The following is a 15,277-nucleotide window of genomic DNA, read 5'->3' as shown; positions in this document are numbered from 1 at the left end:
TCTTTGTCAAACTCAGCGCGTGTAGGGAAACTGATTTGAACCCTCCATGTCAGCTCATCTGCTAGACAAATACCTCTAAGTGACCTCTGTCTAAATTGTAAGATTATTTCTGCCTAAATTCTTGCCTCCAACATCATGCAAGATGGCTGCTGCTTTAAGCCGCTGAGTTTTGTATGAAGGTTTTTCCACAACAGTGTAATACAAAAGTACCTATGCAACATGGATAGTATGTGAGTTTGCTGTTCAGTGCAACTTGATCTTGAATGGAATTCAGTCACATTTTCTTGGTTATTTCAAACTCTGTGCTGTTCTACATCTAGACCAGTGGTTCTCAACCCATGGGTTGTGACCCCTTTGGAGGCCAAGTAGCCCTTTCACAGGGGTCACCTGAGACCATTAGAGAACATGGATATTTATATTACAATTCATAACAATAGCAAAATTGCAGTTATGAAGTGGCAATGAAAATAATTTTATGGTTGTAGGTCACCACAACATGAGGAACTGGATTAAAGGGGTGTAGCATTAGGAAGGTTTGAGAAGCGCAATCTAGAGGGGTTGGGGGGGGGCATTTTCCATAAACTAGACTTCTACAGATTAAAACTGTCTTTGGGGGACTGGGTAGATGGCTCTGTAAAGTGTTAGCCACACAAGTCTAAAGACCCAAGTTCAGAGTCCCTAACACCCACTTAAAAAGCCAGGCACGCTGGTACACATTTATAACCCCAGCTCTGTGGAAGCGAATGCAGTAGGATCCTTGGAGCTCACTGGCCAACTAGTCTAGCCAAATTGATGAGCTCCATGTTCACCGAGAGATTCTGCCCCAGAGTATAATAACCATAACCTGGTCTTTTTTGCTGACTCGGAGGTTACTTGTGAGAGTCACTGGTCCTTCCGTAAATAGAGAACTCTGAAGACAGGACATTGAACTGAATCTGTTCCTTACTGTTGCAGTTGTACATTATCCAAAAATTTTTAGCAACTTTTTATATAACTCTTTTGCTTGAGAGTCTGGTATTTGCCCTTGGACAAGGGATTATTAAGTTTACAACTTAGTTAAACAGGTTTACTGCTCTCTAAATAAAATTTATCTCCTTTTAGTGGATAGTTCTGGTCCAGGACTATTTTTAAATAATTAAAAGTTTATTTTTTTAATATTGTAATATCGTGTTGACTGATTCTTGCTTTTGAGATAAATAATTTTGCTGAATTTTAAATATTCGGAAGCTGTTGACAACCAATGGCTGCCAGGAAAAGGAAACTCAGTTTTCTTTAAGGGCATGACCACTGGTAGGTCCACCATGGTGAAAGGCCACATGTCCAAGAGTATATGGGCAGCACAAATTTAACTTGATGGATTTAGAAGAAGGAGGAGGAGAAAAAGGAGGGTGAAAAAGGAAGAAGATGCCACAAACTTACTTGGGTGGGTAGGGAAGTCGGGGTGGTTATGGGATGGATCTGGGAGGAGTTGGGGAGGAAGGATGAATATGATCCAAAATAAGTTATATGAAATTCTCAAAGAAAATTTTTTAAATAACTAAAAAATGCTAAAAAAAAAAAATGGGGTTAGAGAGATGGCATAGCAGTTAAAAGCACTCAAAAGCTCTTCCAAAAAATCCAAGTTTAGTGTCCAGAACCCATTACAGGGCAGCCTACAGACACCTATAACTCCGGCTCCAAGGAATCTGACACACCCTCTTCTGGCACCAAGAGCACCCACACACATGTGAAAGTATATCTTTAAAAGTAAATAAATAAAACCTGAAAATAAGGAGTAGAGAGATAACTTAGTGGGTAAAGGAACTTGCCACCAAGTCTGATGGCCCAAGTTCAATCCCTGGGACTCAAATGTTGGAAAAAGAGAAATAACTCCTCCAAGTTGTCCCCTGACTTCCATATGTGAACAATTAAAAAGAAGTGTATATCTATCAGAAATAAAATGTAATAAGCTAATATCTCTTAAGCACTTCTACAGTGCTTAAGGCTATATTTCATGAAGGTTTGAGAAGAACCATTCCAGCTGGCTACTTATCTCAAGGTGCTTGCAAACTATATTTGGAAGCAAGGGGGAAATACAAAACAATGTACAAAGATATAGGAGTGAGATGTGCATGTAATTTGAGGAGGGCAGGTAGAGAGATACATACTGACAAAAATGAGGAGATGCCTTAGGGACCGTGACTGTCAGATTTCCAGAGCTCAGAAGAAAGATAAATGGCTGTGCTGTGGAATATCTCTTTACACTGTGTAGTTGTGGTTGGCTTAATAAAGAAGCTGACTGGCAATAGCTGAACAGAATAAGGTTAGGCAGGGGAGCCAGACTAGGAAAATGCTGGGAGGAAGAAGGGCGGAGTCTGGAGTTGCCAGCTAGATGCAGAGGGAGCAGGAGATGAACATGCTATGTTAATAAAGGTACTGCCACATGGCAGAGCATAAGTGAGGAAGCTGGGTTAACTTAAAATGTAAGTGCTAGTTAGAAATAAGCCTGAACTATTGACCAAGCATTTATAATTAATGATTAGACTGTCCTATGGTTATTTGAGAGTGGCTGTGGGACAGGAAAATTCCACCTACAAGGTTGTGGGTTCACCTCAATGGTAGAGCTGCTTACATGCATGCGGTCCTGGGTTCAGTACTCAGGGCCCACAAACAAACAGGAAAAGGAATAAAACTATAGGAGAAAGATATTTCAGTAATGTCTGCAAAGTGTGAAAAAGGGTTTTTAGAAAACATTTCAAAATTGTAGATGGTGAAAGAGAATGAAAAGGATGTTCTAGACTGAGAACGTGGTACAGTGATGAGAGTGTTTCCCTAGCATGCATGAACTTCTGGGTTAAACCACCAATAAGGGGCGGGGGAGATAAAAGAAAAGGGGCACAAAAGGCATGAAATAAACCATGTCCATTCCAAGAGTGGTGACTACACCAGAATTAGGAAATTAGGGCACAGTGAGAAGCAGGTGGGGGAGTAGGTGACAAGTGGGCGAATTAGTCAGGCCCTGCCAGCAGAAAGCAAACACAGAGTTTTGCATGGCAGAAGTCTATGAGAAGGTGCCATAAATGGGAGACTATAAAAGAGTTGTCTCATATTTTCCCAATATAGTTCTTAAAAATTCAACATGGTCAGCGTATTTATATATAAATAATTATTTTGTTTGGAGATGTCAACTGGAAAATACAAAGCCAAAAAAAAAATCTTCCTGTGACATAATGTAATTTCTTCATTATTTTTTTCCTCCAAAACCAACCCAGATGTAAAAGTAGTTTGAGGCAGGGTGTGTCTTAATTAGCTGCCCGAGGGACCAGAGGTTCGGGTATGACTCACGGGAGTCATTTAACTTCAAGCCACCCAGAGGATGTCATGAATTACCCAAGTCACCATCTGGAAATGTCACTGTGGAATGTTTGGGACACTGCCCAGTTGCCAGAGCCCAGTTCAGTCCCCTCTTCCTAGAAGATTATTAACCCTTTGGTGCTTGGTCCCCGACTAATTATTCTATTCTTTAAAAACAAAAAATATTGCTGGGAGCTGAACCCAGGTTCTCTGGGAAACCACTGTGCTATCTCTGCAGCCCCCTGGACTAACATTACACTACTTACAGTCACTAGGAGAGGCACACTGAGAGCAGGTACAGAAAATGGCTAATTTCATGCTCCCTTGTTGTATGGAAGAAAAGACCGGAATGGAGCAGGTGGCTGCATGCTAGGTCCATTGACCTTTACTCAACCTTAAGGCCTCTACTCTTTTAGGAAAGTGTATAGTTGTCATTGCTGAAGTTTCCTCAGATATGTATTCACCACCTGGGGAAAGTCACTCCCTCCTCCATTTGCAGACAGAACATGACACCAGCTCCGATTCACCTGTTCACATTCATGCAATACTCACAGCAATGCCTCCCAACATTTAGAGATAGGAACACTAAGTGTAATTATTCCTATCCAGAGGTAAACAGCCATTCTGTGATCTTCTGAAAATGACACTGTGTCGGTTAGAGTTGGGGATGGGGAGATGGACACAGGTGTACACAGCATCGACGAGAGACTGATGGTCAGCACCAATCCACCAACTGTCCTGACTATAATCTATAGTGTTACATGAGGCCGTTTTCATGAAAGAAAGATGCACTTAGAGCATATTCCCCTCTGGGCCACACAACCCTCCTCTTTACCTAGCTCCCATCAGTCCCCTTCATTCCTCAACCAGCCTCACTTCTACTCATGTCATCTTATGTATATAAGTGATTTTATGTATCTATAAGCTCTAGAACCCACAAGCAAGAGAAAACATGCAATATCTGTCTTTCTCAGACTTAGTTCACTTAGTATGATTCTCTCCACTTGCATCCATTTTCCTGCAGATGACATGACCTGGTGTTCTGGCATTCCTGGCTGTGTTCCTAGAGAGACTCCTACCCTCCCTCTAGAGGCAGCAGTGACTGCCCTACTAGTACACCTTTAATATGAAAACCACATTTATTATGGTCTTTATTATCCACAATCCTGACCGCTTCCTCTATCAAACACTCACACACACTAAACTAATTCTCTCTTTGCCCCAAATCACCAAGAACCAGGTACTGGGCAATGAGGGACAGTTGTTAAAGCCCAGAGCCTGCCAAAATGACTCCAAATATCCGATCCTACGCTTACTGGGCACATCCACCAGCTCACTCATTCCTTCCCATGAAAATCCTAATAGATGCTCTGGGCTGTGCTCCACCGTCCACCCCACCCACTGCTTCCTGACCAGCCCTGGTGCTTCTATGTGAGGTTTTGTATGCAGAGCACAACTCCTGTTACCAGGGACATGTGAGTGCAAAGTTCTTCCTTTGTGTCAATCATTTCAGTGATTGTGTATCATACCACATTGGAATAAAATAATTCCCGGCACAAACTTGAGAATACCTCCTACCAAAGGGCTACTAAGAAGGACCCCTGATGTCAGAGGGCAAATGACAGCAGTAAATTGACTTAAGAAAGCTATTTATGGTAGAAGCTCAGATACAAAGATCCCCCTGATGTTCAAAATGCAGTGTGTGTGGGGGGGTGGTTTTTGGGGGGTGTGCTGTAGGGGGGTGTATGGTATGGTCTGTGTGTGTCCATCCAAGGACTTCTATAAAAAGAAGAATCTAATTAGTTCTAAATATAACCAGACATATCTCTGTGGTCCTGACAATGGTGGGAGACTCCTAGCTGTGGCTGCTCATTTTCTGTTCATTAGTTAAAACCTGGACCATTTTGAGCTGTCTACTTTCTATTCATTAATTATAATTTGGAACATATTGAGATCCATAGTTGGTGAGTGCCAGCTAGAGACTCCAAGCACAGGCAGAAGCCAGATCATGCAATCTCATGTAAAAAACTACAGAAGCTACATTTAGAGTTTTATCCTCTTGGTGATAGAGGTGTAGAAGACATGGCACATGCATTACTCGTGGAAAGACCCTTCATGGATAGAACTCATGCTCAAAATGTCTAATGCATGAGAAAATAAGACATGGAGATTTTAAGAGGTTTCTAAGAAAATGGAAGAGATCTATGAACTGTGCAGATGAGAGGGTCATGAAAATCTTTGTAACTGCTGGACATGGCAGCACACGCCAGCAATCCTCCATGCATTTGGGAAGTAGATGCTGGAGCAGCAGGATTCAAAGGGCAGTCTGGACTTCAGAGAGAGTTTCAGGCCAGGCGGGGACACATGAGACCCCTTCTCAAAAAAAAAAAGTCTTTTTACTCAATAACAAAATTTAGAGGCTATAAAAGAAATGACAGAACCCAAAACATTCACACAGCAACTACACCAAAAAGAAACAAACAAAAATCAGTAAACCAATGGTGAATTTCTGAAGGAATCTTCCAATTCTAAAGACAGATGTAGCCTGTAGCGTGAGGATCCTTGATGAATTCACAATTATGGGGATTAAAAGAGCAGAGCCAAAATAAAAGCATTTCAGAGATTAGCTACTCCAGATGACCAACAATCTATTTCCAGATGTCAAAATTTTTTCATAGTCAGGGAATGTGTTCACAGGCTCTGTGATGTATGGAGAGCCCATCCAACCCTCACCACACAATGCTTTAATCTACAAATACTGCTCACTTCCAAACAAAAGCCTTATTTCCTGAATAAAGATATTATAAAAACAAACAAATACATAGACTATATTTAGATTTTCCGTTCTTAACACAGATACTTGAAGCTCCATAAGTTGTCTTTGTATGTTGGGGGTAAGGGGGTTGCACTCATGAGCACACAGGCAAAGGCCAGAGGAAGCCCTCAGGAATTCTACTGTATCATTCCCTCTCATTCCATTGCAGCAGTGTCTCTCACTGAACTGGAAGTAGACTGACAGCCCCCAGCTCTAGTGATCCTCCTGTCTCCACCTCGCACAGCACCAGTGTAACAGGCCCGCATGCAGTCACATTAGGCTGTTTACATAGGTGCTGGGGATTTGAACTCAGGTCCCCATGCTTGTGCAACAAGCACTTTACCCATTGAGCCATCTCTCTAGTCCCTCCTTTAAGAAAGAAATATCCCCTTTGAGAAAACTTCTAAAGGAGTCAGCTACACTGTTTCATGCTAGGCTTCGTCTCTAAGGAGGACCAGGAGCTTTGGGGAACCTGCATCTAGTTCCTGGTTAAAAGGAAGCAGAAGGATGAAGAAATTGAATGTGATATCTGTGGATATACATACCAGCCTTTGCAGCAGCCTGAGTTGTCTGGGCACCCTGAGTGCGACCTGGAAAGAGAAAAGAAATATGAAATAGAACTGGGAGGTATTCATGAATGAGTCATGTGAAGTTGTTAAAACCCATTCAAATTCACCACTAAGGATATCTAGTTTGAAAAGTAGTTCTGGTTTGTTTTTTGTTTTTGTTTTTTTGAGAGTGTTTTTCTAGGCTGGAAATAGAATCTATCATTCTTAGCCCTGCTTGACTCAGAATCCATGAGGCCAAACTTCCTCATCATCTGGGTGTGCCTACATCTGCAACAGTGACAAGAACAGAGATACCCACGGAATGCTTGCATTCTGCCTCACTCAGTCTTTGGCTTGACATTAAATTCCTTGTTATTGCATCCATTACATCATTGTAACACAGACTTTTGACTTCTTCTGGTGTGTTCCTATTCAATGCAAACTCTAGGAAATCTAGATGCAACACTGAAGTTACCCTGGATTTCCTTGAAGATTTCTTTTCTATAAGATTTCTTCTATTTTCTCATAGACAAGAGGTAGGTACAGAAACAAAATAATAAAAAATTTCCTTTAAAAAATCCGCTGGGCTGAAGAGATGTCTCAACAGTAAATAGCTCTTCAAAGGACCCAAGTTCAATTCCCAGCACCCACATGGTGACTCACAACAGTCTATAACCACAGTTCTTGAAGATACATCATCCTCTTTGGCTTTCATGAGTGCCAGGCATAGAAATGTTATACACTTACAGAGAGGCAAAACACCTGTAAACATATAAATAAATAAACCATAAATAAATAAATAAATAAATAAATAAATAAAGATTAAAGTCACAGTAATAATAAGCCAGTCCATTAATGATGCTAGCTTCTCTTTGTGTATCAAACACACTAAACCTGTATAAATAATAGAAACATAATGCTTATTGCTAAGAGTAACAAATTGTCCTTTGGAAAATATAGAACAGACACTTGAAAATTATGCCCAGGCTTTACACATTTAAAATCTATTTTGTCTTTAATTATGTGCCTGTGTTTCTGTGTATGGTGCTGTATGTAGCCAGATGCTTTGGGTTCCCCTAGAGCTGGAGAGCAGAGCTCTGCCCCTCTGTGAGAACAGGAAGCACGCTTAACTTCTGAGCCATCTCTCCAGACTGACTTTACACATGCTTAAATAGTTTTTTGAGGTGTGATTTTATACCATGAAATTCACTCATTTTGTGCACAAGTGAAAGTATCTTTCTTTGTAAGGCATGGGCAGCCATCACCACAATCAGAGCAGTTTTTATTAACTTTCTAAAAAGAAACTCTGGAGCCTGGGGAGGTGACTTGGTGTGAAAAGTGGTTGTGTACAAACATGAGGCCTTGGGTTCAATCCCAAGGACCCACATAGAAAGCCAAGTGCAGCAGCACACATAGAGAGCCCCAGGACTGCCAGGAAGTGGAGGACACAAGAGGATTCCTGGAGCTTGTTGGCTAGCCAGTCAGTAGAAGCAGCAAGCCCCAGATTCAGTGAGAGACTCTGTCTCAGGAAATAAGAGAAAGAATGATGTGGAAGGGAACCTGATGTGGACTATCCCTACACACATATATGGAAATACACACAGATACATCACACACAGAGAGACACCTACATACACACACACACACACACACACACACACACACACACACACACTGGTAGTGGATCAGTATTTACCCCTAGTATATAAATGAACTTTGGTAACCCTCTCCACATAGAGGGATACTCTCTCAGCCTAGATAGACTGGGGAGGGTCTAGGCCCTGCTCCAAATGATATGACAGACTTTGAAGATCCCATATGGAAGGCCTCACTCTCCCTGGGGAACAGAAAAGGATTGGGATAGGGGGTTGGTGGGAGGGGGCAGGAGAGGAAGGGAGGGAGAGGGAACTAAGATTGACATGTAAAAGAAACTTGTTTCTAATTTAAATAAAAAAAGAAAAAGAAAAAAATAAATATACCATGATAACTTGGGAACCAGAGAGGTGGCTGTTGGCAAAGTGTTTGCCTCACAAGCCCAAGGACCTGATCTTGACCCCAGAACCTACATAAACCCAGGAGTGATGGCTTCCTTGTGATCCTGGTACTGGGGAAACCCAGACAGGGGAATCTTGGGCTTACTGGCTGTGGGGAGATAGACGAGAGGATCCAGGGGCTCATTGGCCATCAGGAGACAAAGATGGGAGGATCCCAGGGTTCACTGGGCATGAGGAGGCAGAGATAGTAGGATCCCAGAGCTCATTGGCCAGCCAGCACAGCCTTAAGAATTCCAGGTTCCAGTGAAAGACCCTGTCCGAAACTCCAAGACAGATGGACATCTTCTGGAAAAAAAAAAAAAAAAAGCCACCCTAGGTTGACCTCTGACTTCCACATGCACACAAGAACACATACACTCACACATAAACTGCACACATACTGCCCCCACACACAAACCTACATACATACCTCAGCACAAACATGCACACATACAGCCCCCCACACACACAGGCACACACACATGTGCCCCCATAATGATGATAAATAAATATTGAGAATAACAAAGTAAAACTGTATTTATTGACCAGCAGATATATTGCTGGACTTCAACATTGTTTATTATATAAGTTTCTAGCTGCTCTCTGCCAGAAAGATCACCCACTGTGGACAGATGGGGCCTTAGGACAAGTTCTGGCCAAAATATTTTGGATATAAGCAACATTTACCACTTCTGAGCCAAGTATTAATTATAGATATCTAATATTTCAGAGATGCCTGCTCCCTCTGGTAGAGTAATTAGTCATGTTAGGTGTGGATGCAGTTCTCCCAAGTTCACAAATGACCACATGTGCATACCTGTTCTACTGCCAGCCCACAAGAATATATAAGCAAGGATGAAATATGTGTTACTTAAGACATTCATATATGGAATTCTTTGTTATCAATCATAACCTGCTATATTCTGACAGTCATACTCATTGAAGTTTTAGGGGCTTGGGAGGAGTTGCTTTATTTTTTGTTTTTTGGGGTTTGTTTTGTGTTTTTGTTTGTTTGCTTGGGGGGTTGTTTTGTTTTTTGTTTTGTTTTGTTTTTTGAGGCAGTTTCTCTGTGTAGCACTGGCTGTCCTGGAACTCACTCTATAGATCAGGCTGGCCTCAAACGCAGAGATCCACCTGCCTCTTCCGACCTTAAGTGATGGGATTAAAAGCATGTGCCACCACTGCCTAGCTTCGTCAAACATTTTAAAGTATTAATCCTGGGAACAAAACTACATTTAACGTGACTACATTTAAGTATAAGTGGTTTAATGTGTAAAATGTACACTGAAGTGTTAATGATTATTTCTTTGGGATGGTTGAATTCTATTTACATTTTTCTTTGCTTCTTTGGTTTTTGACAAATTAGCAAATACTACTTCCATATTAGAAAAACAATAAATGTATCTCCATTTTAAAAACTAAGAGTAGGTGTGTCAAGATTGCTTAGTGGGGTAAAGGCACTTGCTGTTGAGTCTGATGACCTGAGTTTGATCTCTAGGACTCACACAATAGACACAGAGAACCAACTCCCACATATTGTCTTCTACATGCTTGTGTCATGCATGCTCAAGCACACATGTGTACACACACACACACACACACACACACACACACACACACACACACACGCACACGCACACGCACACGCACACGTGCACGCACACGCACAGGCACATGCATAAACATTTAAATTTTTTAATCAAAATTATAATGGAAATTGGTTCATCCCTACCCACTCTTTTATCCCTAATTATGTAACCACTGCCCAAACCTCCTATTCAATAGAACATGAGAGAGAAACTAGGACTTGGGGTATTATCAGCCAATGCCATGTGGGAACAAGGTCTCCTTTAGGACAAATCTGCTTCTGGTTTCTGAAGAGAGAGGAGATGAACAAGGGACCAAAGTGCCGTCACAGTAAGGACCCAGGGTAAGGGTTTCACCAGTTCTCAGTTCACCTTAGGTCTTTCCCTCCCTAAAACTGTAGAATAGGTGGGGGGAGCACTTAAGACAACGGCAGCCAGAAGGCAGCCCAGCCTCTCTCAGGTATTAAGTGCTCTGCCTGACCTAAAGTATGTTCTTTGAAGTCTCCTTTCAAAATAGGCTTTCCTAACAAAACAAGCAAACTTGAAGGAAAATGAAAAAAGCTTTTTCATTTTTGAGATGACTATCTAGCATCTCAGGGGATCACCATGGCTACACTTCAGTCCAAGTTTGAACTCAAACTGACCCAGAACTCAATCTTACTGTTACAGGCCAATTACTGGTGCCAGCCAGGACAGGAAGTGGAAATGACATTGATGTCACCATCATTGTTTGCAGTTAGGGATTTTGATTCTTTATCTTGTTTAAGAAATTTTTTTATTCCATTATCTTCAAAGAACCTGGTGGTGGGCATTGTGGTCAGAAACATAGGGTCTAAGACGATGACCATAGCCAGTAGCCTTGGGGTTCCCACAGACTTAGGAGATAGCTCAAATGGGATTAGTCACTTCTAGCAAGGACAGCATTTCAATTCAACATCAGAACACAAAATGCCTAGACTACAGTACTTATTAAGTGTAAGTCAAAAAAAGCCCGGGCAGTGGTGGCTCATACCTTTAATCCCAGCACTTGGGAGGCAGAGGCAATTGGATCTCTGTGAGTTCGAGATCAACCTGGTCTACAAGAGCTAGTTCCAGAACAGCCTCCAAAGCCACAGAGAAACCCTGTCTCGAGAAACAAAAAAGAAAGGAAGGAAGGATGGAAGGAAGGAAGGAAGGAAGGAAGGAAGGAAGGAAGGAACGGAGGGAAGGAGGGAGGGAGAAAAAGAAGTGTATGTCATGGACCAATGAGATGGATCATTGGGTAGTTACTTGCTGGTCAGTCTGAAGACCTGAGTTCTAAGCCGGGCGTTGTTGGCACACGCCTTTAATCCCAGCACTCGGGAGGCAGAGGCAGGAGGATCTCTGTGAGTTTGAGGCCAGCATGGTCTCCAGAGTGAGTGCCAGGATAGGCTCCAAAACTACTCAGAGAAACCCTGTCTCAAAAAAACAAAAAAAAAAAAAGAAAAAAGAAAAAGAAAAAAAAAGACCTGAGTTCTATCCCTGGTACTGACACAGAGGAAATGAAGGGCAAACTCCTCCCACAAGTTGCCCTCTGACCTCCACACATACTAGATAAATGATTGATAGATGATAGATAGATAGATAGATAGATAGATAGATAGATAGATAGATAGATGAACAAACAAACAAATCTTTAAAAAGTCTTTGAATCTCTGCCATCAAGGACCATATTATATAGTGAACAAGTGAAAGGAGAGGGAAGGAAAAAGAAAGGAAGGAATAAAAGAAAACAAAGGAAGGAAGGAAAGAAGGAAGAAATCCATAAACACATAATAACAAACACAGTACAGGTACATGGTATAAAAAGCAAAAAAAAAAAAAAAAAAACTTGAAGTTCACCACATCCTTGAGTAGTGAAGACTTTGGGGTATTACAGTCTGGCTAGAACTAGCTATATAGAGAGGGATGGAAAGGAGAGAATTGGGTTCCCTAGAGGAAGAATGCTCAGAAACCATTGGATACATGGTGTTCCTGCCCTCTCTGACTCCTGTGGACCTGGCAATAGTCAGCACCTGGAACTAGAAAAGCAGGCAAAAGTTTTCTTTCATATAAGCTCACAGTAAATATCAAGGCTGGAGATTAGAGTCATCACCTCTACTCCATCGGATCTTAGTGGAAATAGATGTTAGAACAAAGCCCTTTAAAATCACAGGTGCTGATCTCCGTTTCTCCATGGCTCTATCTCAGTGTTTAATTGTGCTTTATAGAGGACTACAGAAATGAGGTTGAGATATACCTCCATGAGTCCCTGCCCTGATTTGGAGTTTCAGTGTCCTTCAAAGACCTACGTGTTACAGGCATGGCCTCCAGCTTGTCACTAATGAAATGAAGGGGAACTTTAGCAGGGGGAGCCTAGTGAGAAGCCTTTGGGACATGGGGGAGACTGGAAAGAGGGTGTTGGAAGCTGGTTTCCCACTCTTTCCCTTTTACTTCTCAGTCACAATGTAAGTGGTTTTGCTGTACCATGTGTCTCTGTATTGTATTGTCTCACACTTGTTTCAACACAATAGGACAATTCATCAGTGGATCAGAACCCCTGGAAAACCATGAACCATGTTGTCACAGGTTGATTAGCTGGCATCTGTTAAAGCACCACAGAACTGACTAGCATAGTCCACCAGTGGGAAAGCATGTGAGCTAGGAGAGGAGATGCCTGGACCATCTCCGCTGTTTCCTACCCTGGATGCTTGAGTGACCTAGAATGGCTGGTACAGATCATATGGGTGAGTTCATATCCTCTACTCTCCTTTTTGAGATCTCTCCTAAGGTCCCTGAATCTAGGTCCCATGACCCATGTGATAGATGCTTCATTAAGGCCAACCTCAGCAAGCATCTTGAACATACGGAAGTCACCCTTCCCAGTGGGGCAAGGACAAGAAACTGATCCACTCACCAGAACTGAAAATGAGACCTACATCAGAGCAACCAGTGCCTTAGAGATCTGCCATAGAATCTGGAACAAAATTGAAGCTGGGTATTGAAAAATCGCTTGAGACTGCATTTATCCCTGGTTGAGTGTAGTGAGTCTGAGTCTGAGTCTGAGTCTGAGTCTGAGTCTGAGTCTGAGTCTGAGTCTGAGTCTGAGTCTTAGTCTGGAAAGGTTGGCAGGGGCGGGGGGGGGGGGTAGGGAGAGAAAAAGAAACATCTGCAACTCCAGTTCCAGGGCATCAGATTTACTCTTCTGGTTTCCAAGGGTACCAGGTATATATACATCTATACACTCAAGCACACACTCACACACACACAAAGTAAAACTGATTAAATCTTAATAAATAAAAGTTATACATTGCACCTGAGGAACAATACCCACAGTTGTCCTTTGGCCCCCATACACATTTGCATACAGAGGAATGTGCACCTACATACACTTGTATACATATATACATACACAGGAGAGATTAAAAAGAGAGAAAGGAAAAGAGAAATATGAGTGACTAAGGACATGTCCATCTTTACTTCCCAGTTCCTTAGAACTGTCAGAGCACCCTGTGCCTCATTCTTCTAAACCAGTCTTGGACGCAGCAGCTTTGCTGGTGTTGCTGGCCAAATTCAGACTGCACATCGATCAAACATTCTTTACAGCTGAGCACCCACAATCTTGAGAACATGCTAGTTAGGAGCACAAAGTCACTTATAATTCATCACCCAGTCCCAGGCAGCCCCCACCCTTCCTTTCCACCCTCAAGACATGAGATACGGTCAATTTGGGAGTGAGCACATCTCTGGAATGTCTCCCACAATATCTCTTTCCCCATTCAGTCTTACAGTTCCATCTCAGAAACCACACCCCATACATAAGGGAGGCATTATGGAGAGGCCCACAGCCTGCAGCTGTACTGTAGGCTTAGCAGAGAAAGTACTGGCTTCACTTAATAGAAAGCTAAAAGAAATGGCTGTCGTATTCAAATGAGAAGACATGGTAATGGGTGCAACTTTATGAGGAGTTTATTGTTTGGGAAGTTTGGAAATTGATCACCAGGATGGACGTTTAGGACCAGCGTGTGCTGAGCAGAATCTGTGTCGGGAGCTTTAGGCAAAGTTATCAGTCTGGAAGTTTCATTGGGAGCCCTAGCTTTGGGACTCAGCACTCGTGAGCTCTGTGATCTGCATGTATATAAGCCTGAGGGCCCAGCTTCTCCCAGATAGCCTCTCCTGGATGGCTGTCCTCTGTAGATCAGTTTCATTGAGACCTTGGTATGGCATCTGTGGATTTAACTAGATTGTACTACACACACTGTAGTAGTTTATCAGGGGAAGGCAACCTTAGCAGGTTGGAATCAAGGAGCATCACAAAGTCACACAATACAACAAAACTCACATGGGAGGATTATTGGGGGGAGGTGTAGAGGTAACCTCCAAACCAGAGCAGAGGGAAAAGAAAGAGAGGAGCAGGAAAGGCTTGCCTTTTAAATGTGCATAGGGAGTGATCAACTTAGTGGCTGTAACATCTACAGTGTCACATCTTGGCTGCTGCTGTTGCTGATGTGTCCTCCTAGATCCCCTGATATAGCATGCTAGTGTAAATGCCTGATGCTCACACACACACACACACACACACACACACACACACACACACTATATATATATATTATATATATATATATATAATATATATTCCATGCAAATGCTTTGCCTGGATTGGCTCCATACACAAAACCCACAGCAGCATAGAATGAGTACATTTATTACTGTTTAAAATTTTTATTACTGAGCCGGGCGTTGGTGGCACATGCCTTTAATCCCAGCACTTGGGAGGCAGAGACAGGCAGATCTCTGTGAGTTCGAGACCAGCCTGATCTACAAGAGCTAGTTCCAGGACATCCTCCAAAGCCACAGAGAAACCCTGCCTCGAAAAACCAAAATAAAATTTATTACTGGGCTGGTGAAATGGCTCAGAGTTTGACCCCTGGAAAAAAACTGATACTGCAAGTTTTCTTCTGA

At 42.3% G+C, this 15,277-nt stretch overlaps 1 protein-coding gene across 1 annotated transcript in view; it reads right to left on the bottom strand.

Moving 5' to 3' along the window:
- Itih5 (inter-alpha-trypsin inhibitor heavy chain 5) overlaps positions 1–15,277 on the bottom strand; it is a 98,874-nt gene that overhangs the window by 79,673 nt on the left and 3,924 nt on the right. The window contains exon 2 of the mRNA XM_027405135.2: positions 6,694–6,738. Coding sequence (XP_027260936.1) covers positions 6,694–6,738 — 45 coding nt within the window. The remainder of the gene's footprint in view (positions 1–6,693; positions 6,739–15,277) is intronic.

This window comes from Cricetulus griseus, chromosome 3 (genome assembly GCF_003668045.3).
Source record: "Cricetulus griseus strain 17A/GY chromosome 3, alternate assembly CriGri-PICRH-1.0, whole genome shotgun sequence".
In the NCBI taxonomy this organism is placed as follows: Eukaryota; Metazoa; Chordata; class Mammalia; order Rodentia; family Cricetidae; genus Cricetulus; species Cricetulus griseus.
This window is presented reverse-complemented; position numbering and strand designations above follow the sequence as displayed.